Raw genomic sequence first — 22,508 nt, forward strand, 5'->3', positions numbered from 1 at the left:
TTCCAGGCTGACCTCTTCCCGTCCCACCCCGGCTCTCCCTGCCCAGCACCCAAACCCAGCGCTCGAGCTCCTGCTGCCCCTTACGAGCTCCATGAAGCCCAGGGCACCATATCCCCCCACCCCATCTCCATTTCCTCACCCTCCCTGGCCTCCATAAGGCCATTGGACCCTGTCCCTGTCCCCCTAGGGCTGGCTCACCCCACGGGAGAGCAGAGCGGGACGTGGAGGATGGAAGGATGCCCAGGAGGGCAGAGGAGGAAGGTGGTTCATGGCACCGGTAGGGGCTCACTGTCACTGCAGGGACATTTCATAGAGAAGACGTAATCATCCCTCATCAACGCAGTTTTATTTACAGCTGAAGGAACCCAGGCCTGGCCAGCTGCAGGCACCATGCCGGCACGTGAGTTGGGGGCACGAGGGCCACCTTCCTCCAGGAAAAGGCCCTCGTTGCCAATGTGGAGCCAAGGCAAAGCGTCCTTGAAGAAAGCAAGAGTCCATGCTGTCACAGCGATGTCCTGTTTCAGTGAGTGGAGAGGCAGCAGAAGCCACTTCTCACACAAGAAGTCCATGCTCAGGTCTCTGCCTTCAAAAATGACATGAATCCCCCCCACCCCATGCACCCATCCCATGCCGTGGGACCAGCTGGGACGGGCAGAGCATCCTCTTTGCTCCTGCAGCACCATGTTTTTAATGGGAGAGATGTGCGCTGGAGAAGTCCAGCGGGGAAGGACCGGTGGCTCTTGGTGGGGTGTCATGGTTCGGCTGCTTCTTGCAGCGGGCTGGACTCGGCGCCAAGCCCCGCGTCGAGGTCCTGGCCCTGCCGACGCACCCACCACTCCCGCAGCTCCTGGTACAGGTCCTGGTGCTCCTCCTTCCAGCTCGTGAACTTCTCCGAGGTGAGCGCGGCATCGCTGAGCAGCTGCTCCAGGACCTGCAGCTCCGTGAGCTTTGCCTGCAGGGAGGAAAGCAGCGTTTTGGGGACACCAAGCGCGGCCCAGGGCAGGGGCCAGGGAGGACCGGGGACTCCCACCTTGAGGGTGCTCTGCAGGGCCCGCACCAGGTGCACCTTCTCGTTGATGAGGGGGTTCTTGTTGCGCTTGACGAAGGACTTGCGGCACTGCTCCTCCGTCAGGAACCGCTGCCTCCCGATGAGGGACACCCCCCCCTGCTTCAGGCACTGCATCAGGCTCTCGAGGTCCTCCCCGGAGGAGTCTGGGCGGCGAGAGGGGGGCACCACAGCATGGGGACAGCCCCGAACACCCGCAGGGTTGCCCTGACCGCAACCCTGTCCCGCGAGCATCCCAAACCCAAAGGGGAGGCTGGGCCTCAGATCAAAACGAGGGTGAAGACACCCTAACGCATGTCCCAACAGGCCTGCAAGGACTTGAATTAACCTCCCTGCACCACACACACACACACAAGGGTGGCCATGAGTTTGGTTAATGGGGATGAGGCCCATCCAGCGCAGGGCACAGACCACCCCAAGCACCCCCAGCACCTACCCATGGGTGAGCGGGGCCGGGGGCTGCCCCGGGGGCTGCTGGCTGCACTGCTGGGTTCGCCGCTGGCCGGGAAGAGCTGGGTTTTCTCCGGGGCACTGTGCAGCCTCCTCTTTGGCTAGAGGAGAGACGGGGCAGGAGGTGAGACAAGGTTCTCCCCTCCCCAGGATGTCCCCTTTCCCGCAGGGCCACTTACGGTGTCGCAGCCCTGCCTGGGAGAGTCGTCGTCCGGGTCCTCGGCTTCCGTCTCGCTGTAGCAGTCTGGAAGCAGCGAGGGAGGACGGTGGGACCGGAGGGGAGCAGGAAACCCCGGAGTGTCCCTGCAGCGGGGCAGGGGCCAGGCTGCCCCTCCGGCCCTCCCAGGTTGAGCATCACCACCCCATCCCTCCCCGCAGCCTCTCCTTGCCGGGAGAGGCCTGTCCCGGGAAAGGCTGCGCTTACCTTCCTCCCTGTGCGGCAGCGACTGGTTGGCCAGCGTGAACTTGCTCTTGGCGGTTATCAGGTGACTGACCCACCTGGGGCAGAGCCGGACGGACGCGGTCACGGCCAGCCCACTCCCCCCCAGCCCGAGCCGTGGCCCGTGGCCGGGAAGGACCAGCCCGGGCGCCACTCACATGCTCAGATCAGCCAGCGTTTCTGCGGCGAAGATGAAGGGCTTGTACTTCTCGTGGGAGAGCTGGAAAACGCTGGAAGAAGGGCAAGGGGGCAGCTGCCTTCGCTGCTGCTTCTCCGGGGTCACCGGCGGCCGTAGGCAGCCCGAAGCCCCCTCCAGCCTCCCCCATGCCAGGAGCCTCCCCCCTCCCCATCCAGCCCGTGGGTTTGGGCTGCCGTTTTCCCTGACATTGGAGATGCTCCGGTACAACCTGCCCTTGGCCACGTCTCAGGTGATGCCAGGAACGCGATTGACATCCTGCACCACCGCACAGCCGGTCTCACAGCCGTGACCCCGCCGGTGCTGTGCCAGCATGGGCAGGGGACACTGCGGAGAGCATCCCACCCACGGGGAGGTCTGTGGCGAGACGACGGCCCCGACACCCACTCACTATTTCTTCTTCTGCTCCCGCGTGCTCTCCAGGTCGTAGGTGGCCACGTTGATGAGACCCGCGGCCTTCTCATCCTGCGGAGCAAACACGGCAAGATCCACCACCGCGCGCGGCTCGCCGGCTCGCAGCGCCCGGCCGGCCCCATGCGTGTCCCCGCCGCCGGGCGCGAGCTCCACTCACGCTGGGGTGGCTGTACCAGTAGAGCGTGTGGCCTTTCAGCACAAACCAGCAGCGCTTCCACTTCTGGGCCATGAAGCCCACGTGGTCCTTCTTCTTCAGGAGCCAGCCATCGCAGTCCACCCGGCCCAGGTCCCGGCACGAGACCCGCCGGCGGCTCAGCCTGGTCGCCACCCCTGCGGGAGGCGGAGGCGGTGGTGCCGGTGCCCGCGGCAGCCCCGGCCCGCGCGGACGGGCGGCAGCTGCCCCGGGGACCCCCGTGCTCCGCTCCGGGGCCACGCGGCGTTTCGGGGGACGCGAGCTCACCTTTCGGCCTGCGGCACGTCCCGGGACTGCCCTGGGTGGAGAGACGGAGACGAGCGGTCGGAGGCGATGGAGAAGCACAGCCGAGACCCCCCACCCCGAATGCACCCGCCACCCGTGCGTCCCCCCTCGCCCGGCTGCTTTGCAAATCCCACAGCGCCAAGTCCAGCAGCTTGACGAGCCCCCAGGACGCGATGCCCACCCCGATCCCACCCCTGGCCCTGCCGGAGCCCCCCGGGGTCGGTGTGCCTCCCCTCCGCGGGTCTCACCTCGCCGGGGAGCCGGCTGGGCTCGGTGCCCTGACCGCCGGGGGCTGCCGGGGGGCCGGGGTCTGCGGGGCTGGCAGCGGCAGCGAGCGCCTCGTCCTCCAAGGCGCCTGCGGAGAGCGAGCCCGGAGCGCTCCAGCCTCCTCCGTCCCGGCTGCCTCCGAGCTGCCGAGCGTCCACTCCGCGCGACGGCTCCGTATCCCGGACGGAGAAACTGCTCGCACTCTGGACGCTCTCCCGCCGCTCCCTACCGTCCCCGAGTCCCCGCGGGAGGTCCCTGGCGTCCTCGCCGGGCAGCCCGGCCTCTCGCTCGTCCTCCTCGTCCGTGGCCAGGTCCGGCGCCGAGTCGGGCCCCGATTCCCAGTCGGCGGCCGCACTGCGGGAATAAGGGATCCCTCGGGATAAAATCCCCCCGGCGGGGCCGTGGGAGCTGCGGAGGTGCCGACACCAGGTCACCGTCCCGGCGCGCTGGTCGCTCGGGCGTCTCTCCCTCCCCGGAAAAGCAGGGGAGGAGGGACGGCGGCGGCGCGACACCAGCTAAACCAGCCCCTCGGGTGGCTTTTGCGCCCCGGCGCCTCCGGCCCGGCTCGGACCGTTTGCCTCGTCCGGAAGCGCCGGCAGCGGCGATAGCTCCGCAAGCGCCTTTCCATTCCGGGAGAGGAGAAGGGTCATTTCTAAATATAGTTGCAGTCCCCATTAAAATGTTACCAAGTGACTTAATTACAAACAGAGCCTTTTTTTTTTTTCTTCTCTCTTCCCTTAAGCCTCTCAGCAGCTTCCCGGGACGCTTGCACGAATGTAACCCTCTGCCGTGGCACTCCCAGCCTGGGTTTTCCACCCGGCACAGCTGGGAAGGGGCCACGGATGCTCCCAAACGCCGCCGGCTTTGCAAGGCTGGGGCTCTGCGGCGGGGCTCACCTGGAGCTCAGCGACGCGGGGCTGCCGGGGCGCTCGCTGCTCCCGGCGCCGGAGGGATCCGCGGCATCCGAGCAGGCTCCCTGCGGGACGGCACCTCAGTCCCGGCCCGCGTCCCACCCGGGGACCGTCCCCGGCGCTTTTTGGTGGGAGCTGCCCGGCTCCAAGCACCCCCGCCCGCCTCCCAGTACCTCCCAGTCCGGCGCTGGGGCTGTACTGGGAGTGCTGGGACGGCTCACTGGCTGCCCGGCAGCCCCTGGGGAGCTGGGGACGCTCAGCGGGATCTTCTTCAGCACCAGCGAGGCCCCGCTCGGCTCCTCCAGCAGCTTCTTCGCCAGGTTGGCGGGTGTCCAGCCCACCTGCAAAGGGCCCCGGCCCCCGGCACTGAGCCCCAGCCCCACGCCGCGGCCCCCCGGCCCCCCCGGGCTCCCACCGAGCAGGGGACACGTTTCCAGCAGCTCCGGCGCGGATGCATCCCTGCACCCCACAAAGCAGCCGCGCCGGGAGAGGCAGGGAGTGAGAAGGGAGCGATGCTTCCCAGGAAAGGTGACGACGCGGGGGCTCCCCGGCCAAACCCCCCTGCCCAGAAACCAGCCCCCTCCGGCACCGGCAGCGGTCAGTCCCCGAAGCCGCCGGACTCACCACGACCTGCTCGTTGACCTGCACGATCTCGTCCCCGGGCAGGAGCGGGGGGCCGTGCACGGCCAGCGCCTGGGGGCAGAGAGAGGGGAGGCGGCGCGAGCGGGCACCACGGCAGCGGCCCCCCGGGAAGCGCCCGCGCCGCCGCCCAGACTGCAGCCGGGGTAAGCCGGTGGGGCTTTGCAAAGCTGGGGTTTACCATTAACCGGCAGGCCTGACCTTTTGGGCGGCCGGCTCGCGGAGCGGAGCGGGGCTCCCGCTGCAGCCCGGCCCGTGCTCACTCATGAGATGAGTTGCGCGGGCTCAGCCATGCACGGCCGCCCAGCCTGTCCCGGGTCGGGGGCCCGTTTGGGGCTCTGAGACCCCCCCACTGCATCCCCGCTCAGCGTTGCGGGGGACATGGTGGCGCGGGGAGGCGCCGGGCAGGACCGGAGCAGCCCCCAGCTCACCTCCGAGGCGGTCCCGGCTATGAAGTGCAGGCCGGAGCTGGTGGACGTGATCTCCAGGTCCTGCGGAGGGGGACGGCGAAGGGGGCCGTGAGGGGGGCACCGGGGCGAGGGGGGGGCCGGGGCGCTCACCAGCACGGCACTCACCGGCGCGCCGGCGGGCAGAGCCACGCGCTGCAGCACGGCCGTGCGGTCCAGCAGCGCCGCGGGGCTGCAGCCCACGATGCTCTCGCAGATGCCCACGATGTGCTGGCACTGGGGGCGACGCGGCCGGGCTGAGCGGGGGGCCAGGGCACCGCTGGCCCCCCCCCACCGCCCACCGCCCCCGCTTACGATCGGCAGGATCCGGCCGCTCCTCTCGGCCGCTGGGCAGTCCTGGGAGGAGAGCGAGGTGCGGGGCTGAGCGCCAGGGCCGCCGCGGGCAGCGCTGGCTCCGGACGGCACCCGAGGGACCGGCCTGGGGGTGCCCGTGGGCGGCTGGACCCCTCTGCGGCGGGTTTGGGGAGCGCCGTGCCTCCTCTTCCTCCTCGCGGGAGCCCGCCGGAGCCACTTTCCCGGCGCAGCCCGGTCCCAGCCGGGGTCCCCGTGGGAAAACCGCGCTCCCGGGGGATGACGGGTCCCGCCACCCACCCTGCCACGTCCCCGGGAGCTGTGGCTTCACATGCCGAGGCGTCGAGAGACCCCGGCTCCCGCCTGGTGCCGTGCCCATCCCCGGGGCCTCGGGGCGGCGCGGCCGCTCACCTCCTGCAGCGTCTCCACCAGCTCCGCGCAGAGGAAGACGATGTCGCGGCTGGCCGAGTAGTCGTTCAGGGTGGAGAAGAGGTACCTGGAGGGCGGCGGGCAGGCGGATCAGGCTGGGCGGCGGGTGCCCGGCACCCGTGGGCGCCCGCCCTGCCGCCCCGACCTGTTGAGCCAGCAGAAGAGCGCCTTGGCGGCCCCGACGAGCTCCACGACGCAGGCCAGCAGGTCGAGGGAGGGCGGCTGCGGCGCGGCCCCGGGGCACTGCTCGCCCGGTGCCAGCGCCTGCGCCCGGCACGCCAGCGCCCGCAGCTCCTCCGTCAGCGTCCGCAGGCTGGTGCTCGCCAGCTCCTCGTCCTGGCGCGGGAGAGAGGCGCCGGGCGATGCCGGAGGATGCTCCGCGCGGGAGAGCGGGGATGCCCCAGCGCGGGGATGCCCCAGCGCCGGCTCGGCGGCACTCACCAGCGCCCGCAGCTGCTCCACGGCCTCCAGCAGCAGCTCCTGGTGCCCCAGGCGCCGCACGCCCAGCGCCTCCAGCGCGCCCGCCGACAGCCGCAGCACCTCGGCCCCCGGCAGCCCCCAGGCCTCGAAGGGGTACCCCTGCACCGCCGCGTCCAGGCCTGCCCGCAGACGCCTGCCCTGGAGCCGGGGGAGGGGGGGGACGGGGACGCCCCGCGGGGCCCCCCGCCCCCGGGAGCCGCCACTGCCACCCCCCTCGCGGGGTGACTCTGGTGGGAGCGGCGCTGAATTCCCTCCCGGGGCGCAGCCGGATGCCGCCTCTCCGTGCAATGAGTCTGCCAGGTCTCAGCCCACGTAGCGCCAGGGGCCGCTGGGGCTGGCCCAACCCCGTCCGGCCTCGCAGGCCAGCTTGGCCAGGAGAGGGGGGACACAGTGGGGCAGACCCCCCCCCAGCCCCACTGCAAGGATAGGAAGCAGCACCCTGCATGGTCCCAGGGTGGCTCTGACACCCCCCTCCACCCCCCCCCCTTGTCCCCAAGGTCCCCACCAGGGTCACCCACAGGCTGAGGGGGGGAGGCCCAGCCGGGGGCCGCTCACCTCGGAGCCAGGCGGCCGCCTGCGCGGGGCTCCAGGCACCGACGGGCTCCATCGCGGCGGCGGCGGCCCGGAACAGCGGCGCAGCCCGGCCCGGGCGGCGGCCGGCTCACCTGCGCCAGGTGAGCGCGCCCCATTGGTGCAGCGGGCCGCCACTCCGCCGCAGAGCCCGCCCCCGCCGCCCACCGCCGCCAGCAGCGCCCGGGACCCCCCCGGGGGCGAGGGCCCGGCCCCCCGGCCCCCCCCGGCGCTGCGTCACCGGTGACTCAGGCGGGGCGGCACGCTGCCTCAGTTTCCCCACCCCGGTGACTTATTTCCCCTCCGCGCCGGGGACAGCGCCCGCCGCCACGTCCCCGCTGCCGGCCGGCCCCCCCGGCCCGCCGTGCCTCAGTTTCCCCGGCACGGAGGCGAGCGGGAGGCTTTCTCCCCGGCCTTTGCAGCGGGGGAAACTGAGGCACGGGGCAGCAAATGGATAAAGCCCCACAGCCGGGCTGCCCCACGCCAAGACGGCCCCCGTCGAGCCCCAAACCTCCCCCTGGCTCGCCCGGGCGCGCGGCTCTCCCGGAATATGCCTCGCCGGCGCCGTCCCCCCCTCGCCCGCCTGCGCGCTCGGGGGAGCAGCGCGCGCTGATTGCTGCTGACAGCCGCTGCTGGGCGGCCGCGCTGGGCTCGGAGGCCCCGCTGCCGTTTCGGAGCCGGGGCGCGGGGCTGAGGGCCCCGGCACGCGGGCGAGGGCTGGGCCCCATGGTCCGCCCGGGGAAGGGAGCGGGGGGGTCCCGGGTGACGGAGCCGGGGGGCCCCCGCTGCCGCTGATCTCCGTGCCGGCCGCGGGCCTTCGCTCCTGCCTCGCGCCGCTCCCGTGCCTCCCGCGGCTGCCCTTCGCCCTTCCCGCCGCACCATGATCATCCGCCCGAGACGCTTAACCCCGGGGTATTTTCGGCTGCTCCAGGTAAGGGTCAAGCTGGGGGGGGCTGTGTTTGCAGGGACCCCTCAGCACCCCCGGCCCCGGCTGCCCGCGAGCCCTGCCGGCTGCGGGGAGCGATGCCCGGCCGTATCCCCCGACGCGGCTGGGTGCTGCAGCGCTCTCCTCTCCTCTGCTCTCCTCCCGCAGATGCAGCTGGCAGCGGGGCGAGCGGCAGAGCCGAGGGACCGGCTGGTGAATCACCTGGCCCTGCTGCTGGCCGCCGTGGGGCTGAGCCTCTCCTACTACAGCGCCCGGCGGATGGCCGGTCCCGCCAAAGCCTCCCCGGAGCCGTGAGGCCGCGGGCACTGCCTGGCCCCGGGGATGGCCCCCGGCTCCGGCAACGCCGCGTCGTGCCCTGCTCTCTCCAGCCGGGCCCCAAGCTGGTGGCACGGGGCTGTTGGACCCGCTCTGCTCGCCAAACCCTGCTGAGCGGAGCTGCCGGATGCGTCCCCTGACCCGCTCTCGCCTTCCGGCTCCTTCCTGGCCCCCTGGTCCCCTTCTGGGAGCTGGGACAAAGCATGGAAAAGCCGACGCGATTCTGACTCCAGTCCCCCAACACCACAGACCGGTGCTGCGAGCTGGCAGCCGGGGTGGCTTCTCAGCCCTGGAGCTGCCAGGCGGTGCAGAGCTGCGCCCTGAACTGGGAAGAAAAGATGCCGGGATCCAGCCACCGGGAGACAACCGAGCCTCACCGAGCAGACGCGCGGAACGGAGGGCCGGGCGCAGCGCTCCCCCCCATCTCCCCCCCCGTGCTCCCGGGAGAGGGGCCCAGGCAGCTCCTTGCACCTCGCTGGCAGCCGCACGCGGGTCCCTCCCGCACCGGCGTGGCGACACAGGGGAATGCGCTGCATCCGCAGCCAGCCCGGCTCCCATTAACAGCCGCTGCTCCCTCCCCGGGCAGCCCAGCCAGCAGCTCCGCGTCACGGGCTGGCAGAAAGGAGGTCAGCGCAAAGCGCTGTTAGGTAACAGCAGCGCGGGGAGGGCCGGGACCGAGATCAGGCCCCGCACAAGAGGCTGGGGGTGGAAATGGGGACACAGGGCTGGCTCCAGCCTGAGATTCGCCGCACGGGCCTCGAGATAAGAGCAGAAGGATTTCCAGTCTCCCCAGGGACAGATGGGAGACCACAACCTTCCCACCCCTCCATCTTGCATACCAAACCCCACAGAGCGAGCTGCAGCGTGGAGCAAAGCTGCCCCTAGCCGGCAGGTTAGATGCCAACAAGAGCCCTAGGTTTAATCGCCTGGATAACCCTGGGGGGAAGAAACCCGGTCAGTCTGCATGCAAATAAATCTTTTCCCTCCGAGCAAAGCTGCGCTGTCTCAGTGCCTTTCTGCTGCTGCTGCAGCTGAGCGCTCTGTCCCGTGGCTCGGCAGGGGGGGAATAACCCTTTCGCCTGTTGTTTTCGTGCCACGGTTCTATCGGTTAAACCTGTTCTGCAGGAATTCGCAGCGTTGCAACACGGAAGGCGGGAGCCGCCCGGCAGAGGGAGGCCGCAGGGAGGGACTGCCCCGGCGGGGCCGCCGTGCCTCGGCCCTCCCTGCGCAGGAGCAGGGCAGCGCAGGCGGGGGATACGGGGCAGGCCCCAGGTCACACCGTGCACGCGGCCCCATGCCGCCGCTCTCCGGTGCCAGGCGCTGCGTTTCAGTGGGCGGAAGCCTGGAAGTGTCCCCGCTGGGAGCGCGTCAGCCCGTCCCCCTCAAAGCCCACACAGGATCAGGGCCCAAACTGGGCAGGGCCGGAAGCGCAAAGAGCTGCTCGTGACAGACCCAAGGGCTTGGAGAGCCGTTCATTCAAGCACGCAGCGTCCCCCAAAAGCAGCTCGTGTGCTGCATCTGCTACCAGCGCGTCGGGTTCCCCCTCACTGGGGGGCAAAGCAGAGGGAGCTTTACCTCCCTGTCAGGGCAGGAGAGCTGTGAAGGGGCCATTGCCACAAACTGGTAGACACTCCGGGAATATTTCACTTCAAGCATTCAGGAAAAGCTTAAAATCAAGAGATTACCCTCAGTCCAGAAGGGCGGCTGCCCTTGCTTCCCCAGTGCTGCCCCAAGCCAGAGCTTGGATCACACCAGTGAAGAACCGCATTCAACACCGCTGGCCGACCAATTAACGTACTTTAATGGGTGACCTACAGGTGTCAACCTTGAACCCAGGGAGAAGTATCTAAAACTGCTCTAAAACCAGAGAGATGAGTGCACAGTTGTGCTAACGTTTACACCAAGATGCTGCTTGTCCCTTCCCCAGGAAGGAGAATGCACAGCCCACTGCCAGGCACACAGTACACAAGCGTCCTCCCCAGCGAGGGCATCCAAGGTCTCTCTGGCTGCCTTCTCCTCATTAGCTCTTCAGCCAGGAAAGCTGCCAGGAAAACTGTTAGCTCTGGTTGCTAGGAGGCTGGATAGAGCTCGTTTTCCTCACAGGGCTCAGTGAAAGGACACCCTTTTTGCAGCACTGTAACAAAGGCACCTGCAAACAGGGCAGCCCTGGCTCGTTAGTCCCCTGCACTCAGCTGGATGCCTCCATCTCGATTTCTTCATCAATCGGCTGGGTCTGTACTTCCACCTTCTTCGGGGGGATGTAGGATCCCATGCCAGCTGCTCTCTCCGCCTCCTCCTGCGTGTACGGCTCCTCACTCAGCTGTTTCAACCTAAGAAGGCAGAAATGACAGCTGAAACTACCCACACCAGCTCTGATCTTCAGGTGAATCTGCTTAAAACAAGCCAACCCCCCGATAGACTGGCCCAGAACTGACCCCACCAGCCTCGCCCTGGCAAAGCTGGGGACAGCACAGAGCACGGGGGCTGCAGCCCAGCTCCAGGGGGGAATGAGGACCCCCATGGGTGGCTCACAGTCCCGCAGGCCCCCCCCTTACCTTTTCTTGTGCACCTTGGACCTGAAGTGCTCCTTCATGCTGGTCAGATCCACAAAGTAGCGCCTGAGGGGGGAGACTGGAGGTCAGAGGACCTTGAAACCGGAGCGGGGCTGGGGACAGGGAGCGGCAGCCAAGCCCAGCCTCCTCCGTGGATCTCTCGTGTGGGGGACTCACTCCCCCTGCCCAGGCCCCGCAGCCAGGGCGCCCTGGGGGCCCCAGGCCCGGCTGGCACTGCCCCCCCCCGCCATGAGGCCGGACCACCCGACGGCGAGAGCAGCTCCCCCCCTACCAGCGTGCCCTGCGTTAGGGCAACCTCCATCCCCTCCTGGGACAAGCTACCGGGGCTAGAGCAGCCCCCCCCCCCGGACCAGTCCCCAGCCGTTACCCCCCCCCAGCCGTTAGCCGTCTGGGCCGTTAGCCCCCCGGGGACGCACGCGCAGTGCAGGCAGTAGAACTGGGCGCAGCCCGGCAGGTCGGGGTCGGGCTCCTGCCGCAGCAGCTTGGCGGCGACCTCGGGCCGCAGGTCCGCGTGGATCTCGTCCAGGTCCCGGCGGCGCCGCTTCGCCTTGGCCTGGCGGCCCAGGGAGCGGGCGCGGTGCGCGCCGGTGCGGCGGCTGCTCCGCGGCGACATGATGGCGGCGGCGCCCGATGATGACGTCAGAGCGCCGCGCGGCAAGGAGGGAGGGGCGGTGGCAGGCCACGCCCCCAGCTGCGACAGGCCACGCCCATGATGCGGCAGGCCCCGCCCCAGATGCGACAGGCCACGCCCACGATGCGGCAGGCCCCGCCCCCGCCCCACGCGGGACTCGGTGCCCCGGGGCCGCCGGGCCCCGAACCGCGGCGCCGCGCGGCCCCCTCGCCCCCCCCCGGGCCCAGCGCTTGCCCTGCGGCAGGTCCGAGTCCCCCCAGACCCCGTGGCTTCGCCCCGCGCCGGGGCGTCGCGGCCTGCAGCCTCGCCCCAGGGCCGGTTTGGGGCGAGGGGGGTGTGACGGGGCCCGCCCACCCTCCCGCTGCCCCCGGCCCGGCCTCGGGGTGACGGCGGGGCCGGTGCTGCTCTGACCACTGCTGTCACGAGCTGGGGCGGGCTCAGCAGGCCCAGCGATCGCCTTACCGCCCGCCCGGGGAATCAATTACACGTGGGGAGCCGTGGCGCGGCGGGAGGGGGCCGCACTGCGTGTCCCCCCCGGCTCTCGACGCCAGGGACCAGCCCTGGGGAGACGGGGGACCCCGCTGGGCAAGGGGGTGCAGGGGGGGCTGGGGCGGGAGGTTTGGGATGGCCGGAGCACCCCCCGCTCGGCCCCCCCGGCCCCTGGCCTGGCTCAGGTTCCTCTTTGTGCAGCCCAGGCGGCTGCTGCAATTTTAATGAAGACACCGGATCCCCGGAGCAGCGCGGGGGGGGGACCCGCACCCCCGCTGCCCCCCACAGCAGCACGCGGGGCTCCCCGGCACCTGGGCGAGCGGCCGGAGCCCATCGCCATGACTCAGGCCTTCTGGAGGCTCTACAAGTCCAAGGTGCTGCAGACGCTGGGCGGCGAGCAGGCGGATGAGGAGGTAGGGCTGGCGCCGGGGGGCTGCGCGGGGACCCTGTTGGGGTCACCCCCCCCCCAAATCCCCCATTTTGGGCCGCGTTTCAGGCCGAGCCCCCCGAGCTGATGGAGACGGCGGAGCCGCCGGCGCTGGCGGAGGAGGGCACCGGCCCCGTGTCGCAGCTGGCGCGCAAGGTGAGGCCGGGCGCCCCGGGGGCCGCGGCGAGCCCCGAGGCCGCGGTGAGGGGCTGCGGGGCCGGGTGAACGGCGCCGTGCCTCGTCCGCAGGTGCAGGGCGCGGGAGCCAGGGGCTGGCGCACGCTCTCGTCCCTCTTCGGCCGCGAGGACGAACACCAGCTGCTCGGCCCTGAGCCCTGCAACGACCAGTAAGTGGGGGCCCGCGCGCGGGGGGCACCCCGGGCTCAGCCCCCCCCCGGCCGGGGACTCCCCCGGGGTCTTGCTCCGGCGTGTCCCCCTGCTCTGTGTCACTCCGCCCGCCGGCTCCGTCCCCTGCCGGAGCCCGAGGGTTGGAGCAGGGAGATGGAGGGGGGAAGAGAGGGGTCCCCCCCCACCGCCCCCCGCTCTCTCCCCAGCCCGCTGGCCGCCTCGCCCGAGGTGCCCCCCGCCAAGGCGCCCGGCTTCTGGGACCTCTTCGCTACCAAGTGGCAGCAGCCTCCGGCGTCGGACGAGCCGGAGCCGGCCGAGAGCCCCGGGGAGCCCGGCGACCCTGCGGGTACCAGCGGCTCCGGCGCCGGCCCGGGCAGCGAGCTGCGCGAGCAGGAGGAAGGCGCCTTCAGGTGGGGTTTCCTGGCCGGGAAACTTGCCGAGATCCGGAATAAAAATGCTCCCAAGGGCACCTAGGGGAGGAGCTGCCCGGAAGGACTTTCTCCAGCGGCGCGGGCGGCCTCTGCAGTGTGGCCCCCCCCTCCCCAGGCCGGGGCGTCCTCCCGCCCTCGCTTTGCAGCCTGCGCCCCTTCCCCTGCCGCTGCTTTTACCCTGGGATAAGGGAGCTGGGTGACTCCGCAGCGGGTGTTTGCGATGAGTTTTGGCCGGTCTCTGCCCGCGTGCAGGTGTCTGCACTAAAAACCTCGATGTGCCCCTTTTCCCCGAGCCGTGTCGAGCTTTCTTCGTCCCAGCCTGCCGCCGTCTCCCCAGGGCTGTCTGAAGCCCGCCGGGCTCTGCCCGCCCCAGCCCGGCCTCGCTGGGGCTTCGCCGCAGGGAAACCCTCCGGGGAGCCGGGCCCGTCCCCGCCAGGGCGGTGCAGAGGGACGGGGAGCTGCCCCGCATCCCGCCAGCCCTGCAGAAACCGCACGCGCAGCCAGGCTGCAAACGCAGGCAGGTTTATTGACGCCGCCCTGATCCCGCGCAGCCCTTTCCCCTCGGATCCGCTGAGCCTGGCGGGAAGGGGACCAGCCGGGCGCTGCCTGTGGTGGGGGCTCAGGCTCTGCCCACCACCCCGGACCGCGCCTGGCTCCGCAACGGAGCAGCCATGCAGCTGACGGGGCGCTGCCCTCTCCCAGCACCCTGCGCAGGAGCTGGGCAGCACCCAACAGGGGCCAGAGGACCTGGCAGAGGGGTTCCAGCCCGCTGGAGTCACCCACGGGGGGATCTCACAGCCCTTTCCTCCTTTGGACACCCCCGTCACGCTCATCTGAGCATCCACACCCCAAAACGCAGTCCTTTCCGGGCTCAGACCAGTCTCCAAGGGCATGAAACCATCTGCCCGCTCTTCCCCGGCATGCAGGGTCCAGCTGCAGTGCCTCAGTTTCCCTGCGGGTAGACCTGGTGTCTCTCCCAGCCGCAGCAGCAGCCACCCCGCAGTGCACGGTCCAGGGGAGCAGCCGGTGCCACGGGCCGTATCCAGCCGGCGCGTCTTCACCGGGCTCCTCAGACCGTGGACTCCTTGGCTGCCGCCCAGGCTCGCTGGCAGCCGTAGAGCCACTTGATCACGCGGGCGTTGCGCTCCACCACGGAGACGGCGGCGCAGAGCCTGGCGCCCGGCTCCTCCTCGCCCGGCTCCGCGTCCTCCCCGCTGCCCCGCGACGCCCGGCTGGGCTCCGACTCGCACGAGCCCGGCGGCCGGGCGGCATCGGCGTCCCAGCCCGCCGGCCCGAAGCGCTCGCGCCCCAGCAGCTCCACCAGCGCCCGGTCGAGGCCGCAGTAGTTGAAGAAACGCTCCTTCTCCGAGAGCGGCAGGGAGACGCGGAGCCCCAGCGCCTGCTTGGCGGGGCCGGGGGAGCCCGGCGGCGGCTGCGGGAAGATGCTGCTGCTCGCGCCCTGCTTCCTCGCCTCCTCTTCCTCCTCGGGCACCCACAGCATGGGGGTGCTGGGGCGCAGGGGGGCCGCGGGCGAGCTGGGGGGCTTGTCCCTGAGCGGCCCCTGGAAGAGGCGCCTCACCAGCCCCGAGCCCTTGGCGTTCTCCTTGTTCGCCGCCGGGCAGTCCCGCTTCTGCCGGTAAATGATGAGCGAGTCGGGTCTCAGCAGGCGCCGGCCGCCCCCCCTGCGCGACACGGGCGACTGGGGGCACGGCAGCTTCCTGGAGCCGTCGCGGCTGAGCTCCGAGCCCTGGCACAGCTCGTGACGCTGCTGCAGGGCGAGGCGGCGGCGGCCGCGCGGGGAGAGCCGGGGCGAGCAGCCCAGCAGCGCCGGCTCCTGCCGGCTGTTGATGACCTGCTGGGATTTGACGTACTTGGCCTTGTCGGCCTCGAGGCGCTCGGCCGCGCTGGGTGCCCGGGCCCCGCTGCCGCCCCGCAGCTGCTCCCGCAGGTAGCCGGGGCCCCGGTGCAGCAGCCCCGGGGCCGAGAAGCGGCGTCCGGGGGCCGGCGGCGGCGGGGGGCTGCCGAGGGGCACCATGGCCCACGGGCCGGCTCCGGGTGCCGCGGAGGAGCTCCGAGCTCGGCTGCCTGGGAGGAGAGAGGAGAGAGGGGGTCAGCGCCGCGGGAGGCAGCGCCGGGGCCGCGTGGGCTCCGGGGTCTCCGCAGGCTCCGGGGTCTCCGCAGGCGGGAGAGCTCGGTGCAAGGCGAAGCCATGGGATCGGGATTTTTCTCCATGTCTCGGGATGAGCCTCCCCGGCCCTGACCCCGGGCAGGAAGAGTGAAGCGCCGTGCATCCGCCTGCATCCCCAGAGCAGCTTCCAACAGGAAAAAATACCGCGGGCAGCCGCTTATCTTTACGAGCCCGGGGCAGCAGAACAAAGCGCGGCCCCGGCGTGCAGGAAAGCCGGCCTGCGTGCCCAGGCCCCGGGCGCCCGCGAGCGCGGCGGGGGCATCTCGGCTCCCCGGGGCTCCCGTGTCGCGCGGGGCCGTCGTGGCTCCCCGCCGCGGGCGCGAAGGCTCTTCCCCAGCTTTAACGGAGCATCCGCCCGGGAGAGGGGGAACAGAGCTGGGAGCGAGCTGACAAGCAGCCGCGGAGGGCAGGATGGGACCAGGGCCATAAATCAGGGGCTGGAGGTGACGTGCCCAGGGCAGGGGGGGGCTGGGGGCTGAGCCGGGGGCTGTAAATGCCCAAAGCAGATGGTTTTCCTGGGACAGAGAGGCCCAAACGGCTGCGAAGAGCCGCCCCGTCGCCGGCAGCTAACCGTTAACCAGCCCCGGCTCCGGCAGCCGCTCGGCCCACAGACCCCAGGGCGGGGGACAACAGGGACACGGGGCAGACGGCAACGAAACAGCAATTCCCAGGAGCCTCCGGCGCCTGCAACTCAACGTGCGCAGGCTTCAACGCTTCCTCCACCCCCATTTTAGATGGGTAAACTGAGGCGCACGGTTTGGCTGCTCCTGTGCTCCTAACGGATGAGCTCCCGAGCCTCTCCCCAGTTTCAGACCGGTTTTCTGTGGTGGCTCAAGGAAAGCAGCCACCAGCACACGGTCCCGGCACTGCTGGCTTCGCCCCATGCCATCATGCCTGCACGCTCCCGAGGCCAGGCCAGGCCCGACGCGGCCCCCGCTCCGTGCCCCACGCCGGGATCCCTGCGCGGCCGCGGGCAGGGGATGCGCTCGCTCACCTGGGCCGCGCAGGGATGCTCCGGGCCGGGCAGAGGATGCTCCCGCTCACCGGGACCACGCAGGGATGCTCCCAGCCTGCCGCGCTCTGTCCGTCCCTGTTCCCGTCCCTCCGGCCGCCAGCAGCAAACTGAGCCCAGAGCCAGCAGGAGCCTCATAAACACGGCGAGGAAGAGCCACCCTGTTAACCCCTTCCACCCCGGCCCCGTCATTAACCCGCGCCGTGCCGCGCGCCCGCCAGCGCTGACCCCTCTGCCCGGAGGGGAGGGAGGGCCCCGGCCCGCGGCGGGTCCCCTTCCCCAGGGATCCTGCGCAGCCCCCCCGCACCTCGCCGGCCCCGGGACGTCACAGGCACCCTCGCTTCCTCGGCCAGACCCCAAACCAGCGGCTGGGGAGGGAAAAGGAGCAAAGAAAGGTCCTTCCAGCGCCTTCCCCGTCGGCGGTGAAAGGGTCAAAGCGAGCTCCGGGCCAGGCAGGTTCCTGCCTCCTCTTCCTCCGGGAAGGGCAGTAAATTGCAGGAAGCCGCAAGCGACTGGAGCCAGCCCAGGGGTTATTTTTACCTCTGCCCTCTCCCCTTCCCAGAGAGCTGTGTGTTCCTGGGGGGAAACAGCCCCTCAGCACCGCACACCACCCCTGTCCCCCCCTCCCCGTGCCTGCTGGGGGGCTGCCAAGGCCTGGGGCACGCGCTGGAGGGCGAAGGCTTCGCCCTGGTCCCAGCTCCTCGTGGTGCAGGACCCGGAAACCCCGGAGTGCTCCCTACGGCCCCGCCAGCTTCACGCGTCCCCTTGCAGCCAGCCGGGGTGCAAACGGGTTACGGGCGCTTGTCACCGTCAGTGGCTTTTGTCCCCAGGCCTACGTGCCCGTACAAACCCCCTATTCCCGCAGTCGCACGCTGGCTCCGCTCGGAGCAGCCCGGGCTGCGGCTGGCCGTGCCGTAGCGATGCCCCTAGCAGGGCTGGGGGACAAGGAGGCTCTGGAAGGGACGGAGCAGCCCGGGATGCTCCATCCCCGGCAGAAAGGGGAGCCGGCCCTGAGCGCTGCCTTTCCCCCCAGACAGCTCCTTCCTGGAGCACCAGCAGCGGTGCCGGGAACTGGGGCCAGCTGGGTCCCTGCACCTCCCTGTGCAGGCGCCGGTGCCGGGAAGGCAGCCTGGGCCAGCGCCCCAGGACGGGCAGAAACGGAGGCTCAAAGCAGGGCTGCAGCAAGGTCTCCGAGGCCGCGGCTCATCCGAGCTCTGCCAGCACCGGACAAACCCCTGGGAAAGCAAGGAAGGGACAAACCCGGGCCAGAGAGCAACAAACAGCCACGACAGAGCAAACGACCCTGCAGAGGAAGACGGGGAAACGGGGGCGAGAGCCTGAGCAATCCGTGCCAGGACCGGGACGCATCCCCTCCGGGAAGAGGGCAGCCGACTCGAGAGCAAAGTACCTCGTTCTCGACAGCCTGGCCCCTCGTCCAGGCAGCGTGAATCACTGTTTGTGAGGACGGGATGATTTTCCGAGCTGGAACTCGGCCCGCCGTTCTGGTAAGGACCCGGGTGAGGAAGGGCAGCCTCCATTCACCTCCTGCCAGCGGACGCGGGCTGCTCCTGCGAGGCACCTCGACCCGGCGCCTCCGCGGCCCCTGCGCTGCGAGCGGGATGCGGGCAGGACCCACGAAGGGGCAGCGTGAGAGGCATCGACAACCCGGGCAGCTCCCGCTCCCCTTGGCCAGGCGGTAGGGAAAACCAGTGCCGCTGACCGGGACTCGGGAGAGCATCCGTACCCACCGCCCCGTCCAACGAAGGGCCCAGCCCCCCGGTAATCAGTGAAAAACCCCTCGCAGACCCAAAGGGAAGGCTAAACAGGCAGGTTTTGTCACTTTGAGCAGCACTGACTCCCCGGGAGTTATCAGCCCCACTGATCAACCCCTTATAAACGCATTGGGTGGCATTTATGTCTTAGGGCCACTTGGATGCTCCAAGTCCCCTTGTTTTTCAACTAAGGTAACCAGGAGCGTTGCAAAGCGCGCTCTGCTCCACCCTTGACAAATCCCTCTCCGTGCCGCAGCTGGACTCTGGTGTCCTCTCCCCCGGCTGCAGCTTTGCCCCCCGAGCGGGCAGCTTGGCTCGCCTGGAAGCGGCCGCCGCGCGAGCCCGGGTGAAGCCCAGAAGCAGGCAGCTCCGGACACCTTGTGAGGCCCTACTTCTGCAAAGCAGCAAAGCCATTAAGACCTTTGGGAATTGCTAGTCCAGATCCAGCCTGTTCAACCCAAGGTCCTGTGCTCAATGGCAGCCAGCATCAGATGCCTGAAAAACATGCACGAAACGGGGCATTTCTAGCGCAATACCTCTGCTAGCCATCAACTGTTGACTGCTGTGAGGGTAAGAGCCAGCCCAAAGCATCCAGCAAAACAACACGAACCTTCTCCAAACCCCTCAGCAGTTCTTACAGTTTTATCCTGTCTCTCCTGAGCTGATGTTTTTCTCAGAGCTCCAGCACTGGCCAGCAGCGACGCGAGACTGTCGGGTTTTGTTCCACATGCAGGAAACATCCAGCCCTCACGGCTGGAGAGAAAAGTTGGAGAAAGAGCTCAAAGGTCAAGAGTCCAGCAGTGCAACTCTTCCCTCCAAAGGGATTTTTCAGAGCGTGTCCAACTCCTGATTAAACAGCCCTGCTCCCAGCAAGACCTTCCCTCTCCTGGCTCGTGCTACCCGGGGACGTGGCCCTCGCGGCCTCTCCGGTAATTACTGCCCCCCTCGTAGAGTCCACGCCACGCACTTCGGAAGGAGGATGAGCAGAAGAGCACAGCGAGACCGCCAGGGCCTCCAGCACGCGGCTCTGATCCATCCCAGCCGAGCAGGCGGGAGAGACCCCAAGGCTGACCACCCGCGCGGGACGAGGACTGGAGCCTGCCGTGTCCAATTGAAGCAGCGGGGAGGACGAGCTCATCTCCAGAGGGGGGATTTGGCACGGATACCCGGGCTCAGGGCCCGGCTCCTCCAAAGGGGCAGGAGGGCTCTCTGCAGTCATCAATCGAGACACCGACCCATTCCCTCTGTGCCGCCCTCGGCGCGGCGTTCCCAAGCAAAACCCCGGGACACAGGACTCCTGGGGAAGCGAGTCTCCCACCGAGGTCCTCAGCACCCCAGGCTTCCCAGGGAAAGCCTCAGATTTCCGGAAAGCCCTTTATGTGCCCGGATGTGAGAGAAAGAACAAGAAGAGTAACGACCCAGCCTGCACGCTAGTGCATGCGAACGGGAAATACAAGCGATTTTGAAGTGTTTTCTCTCTCGAGAAGTTCAGTCTGCCAACGGGGAGAGGGAGCGAGGGGTCAGGCCCGCGTGAGCCTACCTCAGCCACCTTTCCAAGTGCATTTCTCCTTCAAAACTCACTTCGGTGCCCCCAGGACCAGGTGCAGTCCAGGGATGGGACCGAAGAAACCGATAACCCAACCATCTGTTTCTGCTTGTTGGTTTACTTTCACACCCCACAGAAGCCCTCTCTGGTGTGAGGCCCATGCAAACGCCCCGTGCTGCCGAGCGGCTGACGCGAGCAGCGGGCTGCAAGAGCTGCGTGGCTGCACGCCAGCCGGAGGGCTCGCGATACACGAACCTTTACCTGGGAGAGAACAGGCCTTTAAAAATACCACGGGCTCAAACGGGCATAAATAAATCTGAAACAAGCGCCTAACTAGCTTCTGGCAAGTAGAAACTAGACGGCGGTCGGGGAGAGGAGAGAAGAGATGGAGCCTCACGCAGGTGTTCACATCCCACCGACGGGGACCCCGAAACTTGCCTCCGGAGACGGGCGGCCTTGCTGACTTCCAGCAACTGTCCAGCATCTGGGAAGCAAGAAAGGAGTCAGTACCGCGACGGGACCGCGTAGGCAGGCTGGCAGAGAGGGGAAGCAGCTGCCACGAGCACGGGGATGTGTCCCCAAGGCAAACGATGCTTTTCTGGCTGGGGGGAGGCCGAGTCCACCACCTGCTGCGAGGGATCTACGAAGGATTTCCCACTGCGTGTTTTAGCCTCAAACCCCGAGGTCAGAGACGCCTCAGGGCACTTCAACAGCTGCTAATTCTAAGGCCACTTCTCCCTTCGCCCTCTTGGAAAAACACAAAATCAGCCAATCTTGTTTGCTAGCACCCAAAACCAAGGCTGCTTTACCTGGTTAGTGTTTTGTAAGAGCAAGGCGCAGCAGAGCCACGCGCCGGGGAGGAAACGCTGTTCCCCAGCGCCGGCGTCCGCAGCTCCAGCTCTCCATCTGCCGGCCTGGGCTGCGGGGTCCGGGGCTGCCGCAGGACCACCGCGCTGCTCCGCACGGACGGCAGCCCCCCCGCAGCCGCCTTCTGCTCCGGGCACCCAGATAGGCTGGAAATCACGAGGGAAGCAAGTGAGCTGCTGCGGAGGATATTGCACGGGCCGCGCGGGCCCCTCTCGCAGGGATGCTCTTGGGCCGCCGGCTGATTTTTCAAGTCACTCCATTTCTCCGTGCTTCACTCGTTCTGCTTATAAAAACGCGAGGGCTCAGATTCCCCCAAACGCTTGCAGATCTAGCGACCAGAGACGCTGCAACAGCTCAGAGCCCCTGTTTACACCACGCGGGGTGGTGGAGCTTGAGGTGCATCCCTCTTCCTCGACTGCACTTCAGAATAGCTGGTGCTTTGCATGAAGCGCTCCCCCAGCCCCGAGGACCGAAAAGGAACCGAAACAGCAGTCAGCGCTCTGCAGGGCCCCGGGGACAACCTCTAACCTTAAACACCTCTAACCAGCTCTCTGCATTCCCACTAGTAAAGATTTTAAATGCTTAAAAATGAGAACAAAAAAAATAGAAAACAAAAATTTGCAGGACATCAGTGCACTGTAGGGAAGAGCAATGCAAAAGTCATCCGTGCTGCAGGCAGTCCAAAGTCCACCTAAGTTTGTATTCATAAGTTAGCCAATGTACAGAGAGCAGAGAGGAGGAAAAAGAAAAAAAAGCTTCTTTAAAGCAAGGGCACCCTCCCAAGAGGCGGGAGTCGCTGCTGGAGGTTTCCTCAGACAGGACTTTATCTAAACCACAAAGCAACGCCTATCATTACGCTGCAGTTTAAGCAAAAGTCATGATTGGCTGGCGCAAACGAACAAAAAGCAAAACTAAAAACAAGCCGAGTTCACAACCCCAGCGCTACAGAGCAAGTACCAGCTAGACGAGCCCTGCCTTAGCAAACTGAAATCCGAGGTGTCTCAGTACGCTGCAAAGCAAAGCAGAAGTTGCGCTATTCAATCAGAGATGTAGCTTTAAGTCTAACCTCTGTACTGGGCCATTTGCCCAGGGATATCTGTATTTAGTTTTCCCATGTTCTACATCCATTTGATGTGTGTAGGTTTAATTTCTTTTCATTCTGTGGAGGAAGAATGTGGCTTATAATTATTTTTTAAATCATCACTTTTAAAACTGATCAAGGAGTTGCGACTGTTTCTCCTTTCGTTAAAGTGCTTATCCTTTAAGGGAAAAAAAAATTGAAGTTTCAATCTCTCAGTTTTTACAAGACTATATTGACTTACTGCTTTAAGGACACAGGTCTCAGCCAGGTGGGAATCTGCCTATTTCTGGCACTAGTGTAAATGGGAAACTGCAGGCAAAGATGCAAGTGCAAGGTGAAGGGGGCTGGGGGTTTTGGTGGGGTAGCAGAGAGGCGAGGAAAAGCACCACATTTCCAGTTTACACTAACCCCACCCCATCTGTACCATCCTTTCTTCTGGAGCACTTTAATTAAAAACATTCAAATTACTCCTGGGCTCTGGTATCATGTATAAGTAATACTGTTTCCTCTCTCTTTATTCCTAAGGCTTCTTAGGGCATGTGAAACCAGTAGGTCACAGTCTCACAAATCTCCAGGAGGCTAATTACACCCAGCGCAGCCCCGGGAGCTGCCCCGGCACCCCGCACACGTCTGCTGCGGAGGAGACCTACCTCCGCAAGCCGCAGGCGCAGCCAGGCCAGTTTAAGCAGCAAGCTCGTCCTCTGGCACGCTGCCCACATACACGACGGGGAAATGCAAGAGCACGTTGCACTCCGCTTCCTTCAGCCCCTCCGCACGAGGGTTGTG

The 22,508-nt window shown here is 67.6% G+C and overlaps 4 protein-coding genes and 1 long non-coding RNA gene across 12 annotated transcripts; 2 read left to right on the forward strand and 3 right to left on the reverse strand.

Annotated features, from left to right (window-relative positions):
- Nucleotides 1-327: 327 nt before the first annotated feature.
- On the reverse strand, nt 328-7,214 carry CNKSR1 (connector enhancer of kinase suppressor of Ras 1). Of its 3 annotated transcripts, none has more exons than XM_026098175.2 (20): nt 7,083-7,214; nt 6,489-6,646; nt 6,193-6,383; nt 6,030-6,114; nt 5,622-5,663; nt 5,436-5,543; nt 5,292-5,351; nt 4,846-4,914; nt 4,395-4,562; nt 4,207-4,286; nt 3,292-3,664; nt 3,026-3,056; nt 2,723-2,895; nt 2,543-2,616; nt 2,114-2,185; nt 1,941-2,014; nt 1,696-1,760; nt 1,503-1,617; nt 1,031-1,212; nt 328-952 (listed from the first exon to the last, which is right to left on the reverse strand). In XM_026098175.2, the coding sequence occupies exons 1-20, from the start codon at nt 7,132-7,134 to the stop codon at nt 752-754; spliced, it is 2,373 nt and encodes a 790-aa protein (XP_025953960.2). In that variant the 5' UTR covers nt 7,135-7,214; the 3' UTR covers nt 328-751. The 3 variants fall into 3 exon arrangements, with proteins under 3 accessions (XP_025953960.2, XP_025953961.2, XP_025953959.2); XM_026098176.2 differs by having other exon boundaries at nt 3,292-3,398; nt 3,540-3,664; nt 5,292-5,543; XM_026098174.2 differs by having other exon boundaries at nt 5,292-5,543.
- An 18-nt stretch (nt 7,215-7,232) lies between these two features.
- Nucleotides 7,233-9,352, forward strand: LOC112982093 (uncharacterized). The gene is made up of 2 exons (XR_003258901.2): nt 7,233-8,028; nt 8,191-9,352. It is a non-coding gene; the product is annotated as an uncharacterized LOC112982093 (long non-coding RNA).
- A 786-nt stretch (nt 9,353-10,138) lies between these two features.
- Nucleotides 10,139-11,608, reverse strand: ZNF593 (zinc finger protein 593). The gene is made up of 3 exons (XM_026098266.2): nt 11,348-11,608; nt 10,914-10,976; nt 10,139-10,688 (listed from the first exon to the last, which is right to left on the reverse strand). Exons 1-3 carry the CDS (start codon nt 11,542-11,544, stop codon nt 10,547-10,549), a joined length of 402 nt encoding a protein of 133 aa, XP_025954051.1. The 5' UTR covers nt 11,545-11,608; the 3' UTR covers nt 10,139-10,546.
- A 135-nt stretch (nt 11,609-11,743) lies between these two features.
- C23H1orf232 (chromosome 23 C1orf232 homolog) lies at nt 11,744-13,541 on the forward strand. The gene is made up of 4 exons (XM_026098262.2): nt 11,744-12,464; nt 12,548-12,634; nt 12,727-12,824; nt 13,032-13,541. Exons 1-4 carry the CDS (start codon nt 12,276-12,278, stop codon nt 13,297-13,299), a joined length of 642 nt encoding a protein of 213 aa, XP_025954047.2. The 5' UTR covers nt 11,744-12,275; the 3' UTR covers nt 13,300-13,541.
- Nucleotides 13,542-13,762: 221 nt separating this feature from the next.
- On the reverse strand, nt 13,763-19,179 carry FAM110D (family with sequence similarity 110 member D). Of its 6 annotated transcripts, XM_064525055.1 has the most exons (5): nt 18,839-18,961; nt 18,649-18,723; nt 17,865-18,059; nt 16,489-17,759; nt 13,763-15,341 (listed from the first exon to the last, which is right to left on the reverse strand). In XM_064525055.1, exons 4-5 carry the CDS (start codon nt 16,646-16,648, stop codon nt 14,326-14,328), a joined length of 1,176 nt encoding a protein of 391 aa, XP_064381125.1. In that variant the 5' UTR covers nt 16,649-17,759; nt 17,865-18,059; nt 18,649-18,723; nt 18,839-18,961; the 3' UTR covers nt 13,763-14,325. The 6 variants fall into 6 exon arrangements, with proteins under 6 accessions (XP_064381125.1, XP_064381126.1, XP_064381124.1 ...); XM_064525056.1 differs by having other exon boundaries at nt 16,489-18,064; XM_064525054.1 differs by having other exon boundaries at nt 16,489-18,723.
- Nucleotides 19,180-22,508: the final 3,329 nt, after the last annotated feature.

Source organism: Dromaius novaehollandiae, chromosome 23 (assembly GCF_036370855.1).
Source record: "Dromaius novaehollandiae isolate bDroNov1 chromosome 23, bDroNov1.hap1, whole genome shotgun sequence".
In the NCBI taxonomy this organism is placed as follows: Eukaryota; Metazoa; Chordata; class Aves; order Casuariiformes; family Dromaiidae; genus Dromaius; species Dromaius novaehollandiae.

Bases quoted from the DNA above. Each gene is read 5' to 3' on its own strand.
- CNKSR1 (XM_026098174.2), bottom strand. From the start codon at position 7,134: ATGGAGCCCGTCGGTGCCTGGAGCCCCGCGCAGGCGGCCGCCTGGCTC. The intron at 2,896-3,025 runs GTGAGCTCGCGT...CGCCTCCCGCAG, and splicing joins GACGTGCCGCAGGCCGAAAG to GGGTGGCGACCAGGCTGAGC. The intron at 1,213-1,502 runs GTAGGTGCTGGG...CTCGCCGCCCAG, and splicing joins CCGGCCCCGCTCACCCATGG to ACTCCTCCGGGGAGGACCTC.
- ZNF593 (XM_026098266.2), bottom strand. From the start codon at position 11,544: ATGTCGCCGCGGAGCAGCCGCCGCACCGGCGCGCACCGCGCCCGCTCC. The intron at 10,977-11,347 runs GTGCGTCCCCGG...CTCCCCCCTCAG, and splicing joins TTCTACTGCCTGCACTGCGC to GCGCTACTTTGTGGATCTGA. The intron at 10,689-10,913 runs GTAAGGGGGGGG...CTGCCTTCTTAG, and splicing joins TCCAAGGTGCACAAGAAAAG to GTTGAAACAGCTGAGTGAGG.
- C23H1orf232 (XM_026098262.2), top strand. From the start codon at position 12,276: ATGAAGACACCGGATCCCCGGAGCAGCGCGGGGGGGGGACCCGCACCC. The intron at 12,465-12,547 runs GTAGGGCTGGCG...GCCGCGTTTCAG, and splicing joins GCGAGCAGGCGGATGAGGAG to GCCGAGCCCCCCGAGCTGAT. The intron at 12,825-13,031 runs GTAAGTGGGGGC...CTCTCTCCCCAG, and splicing joins CCTGAGCCCTGCAACGACCA to CCCGCTGGCCGCCTCGCCCG.
- FAM110D (XM_064525055.1), bottom strand. From the start codon at position 16,648: ATGACGGGGCCGGGGTGGAAGGGGTTAACAGGGTGGCTCTTCCTCGCC. The intron at 15,342-16,488 runs GTGAGCGGGAGC...CTCTCCTCCCAG, and splicing joins AGCATCCCTGCGTGGTCCCG to GCAGCCGAGCTCGGAGCTCC.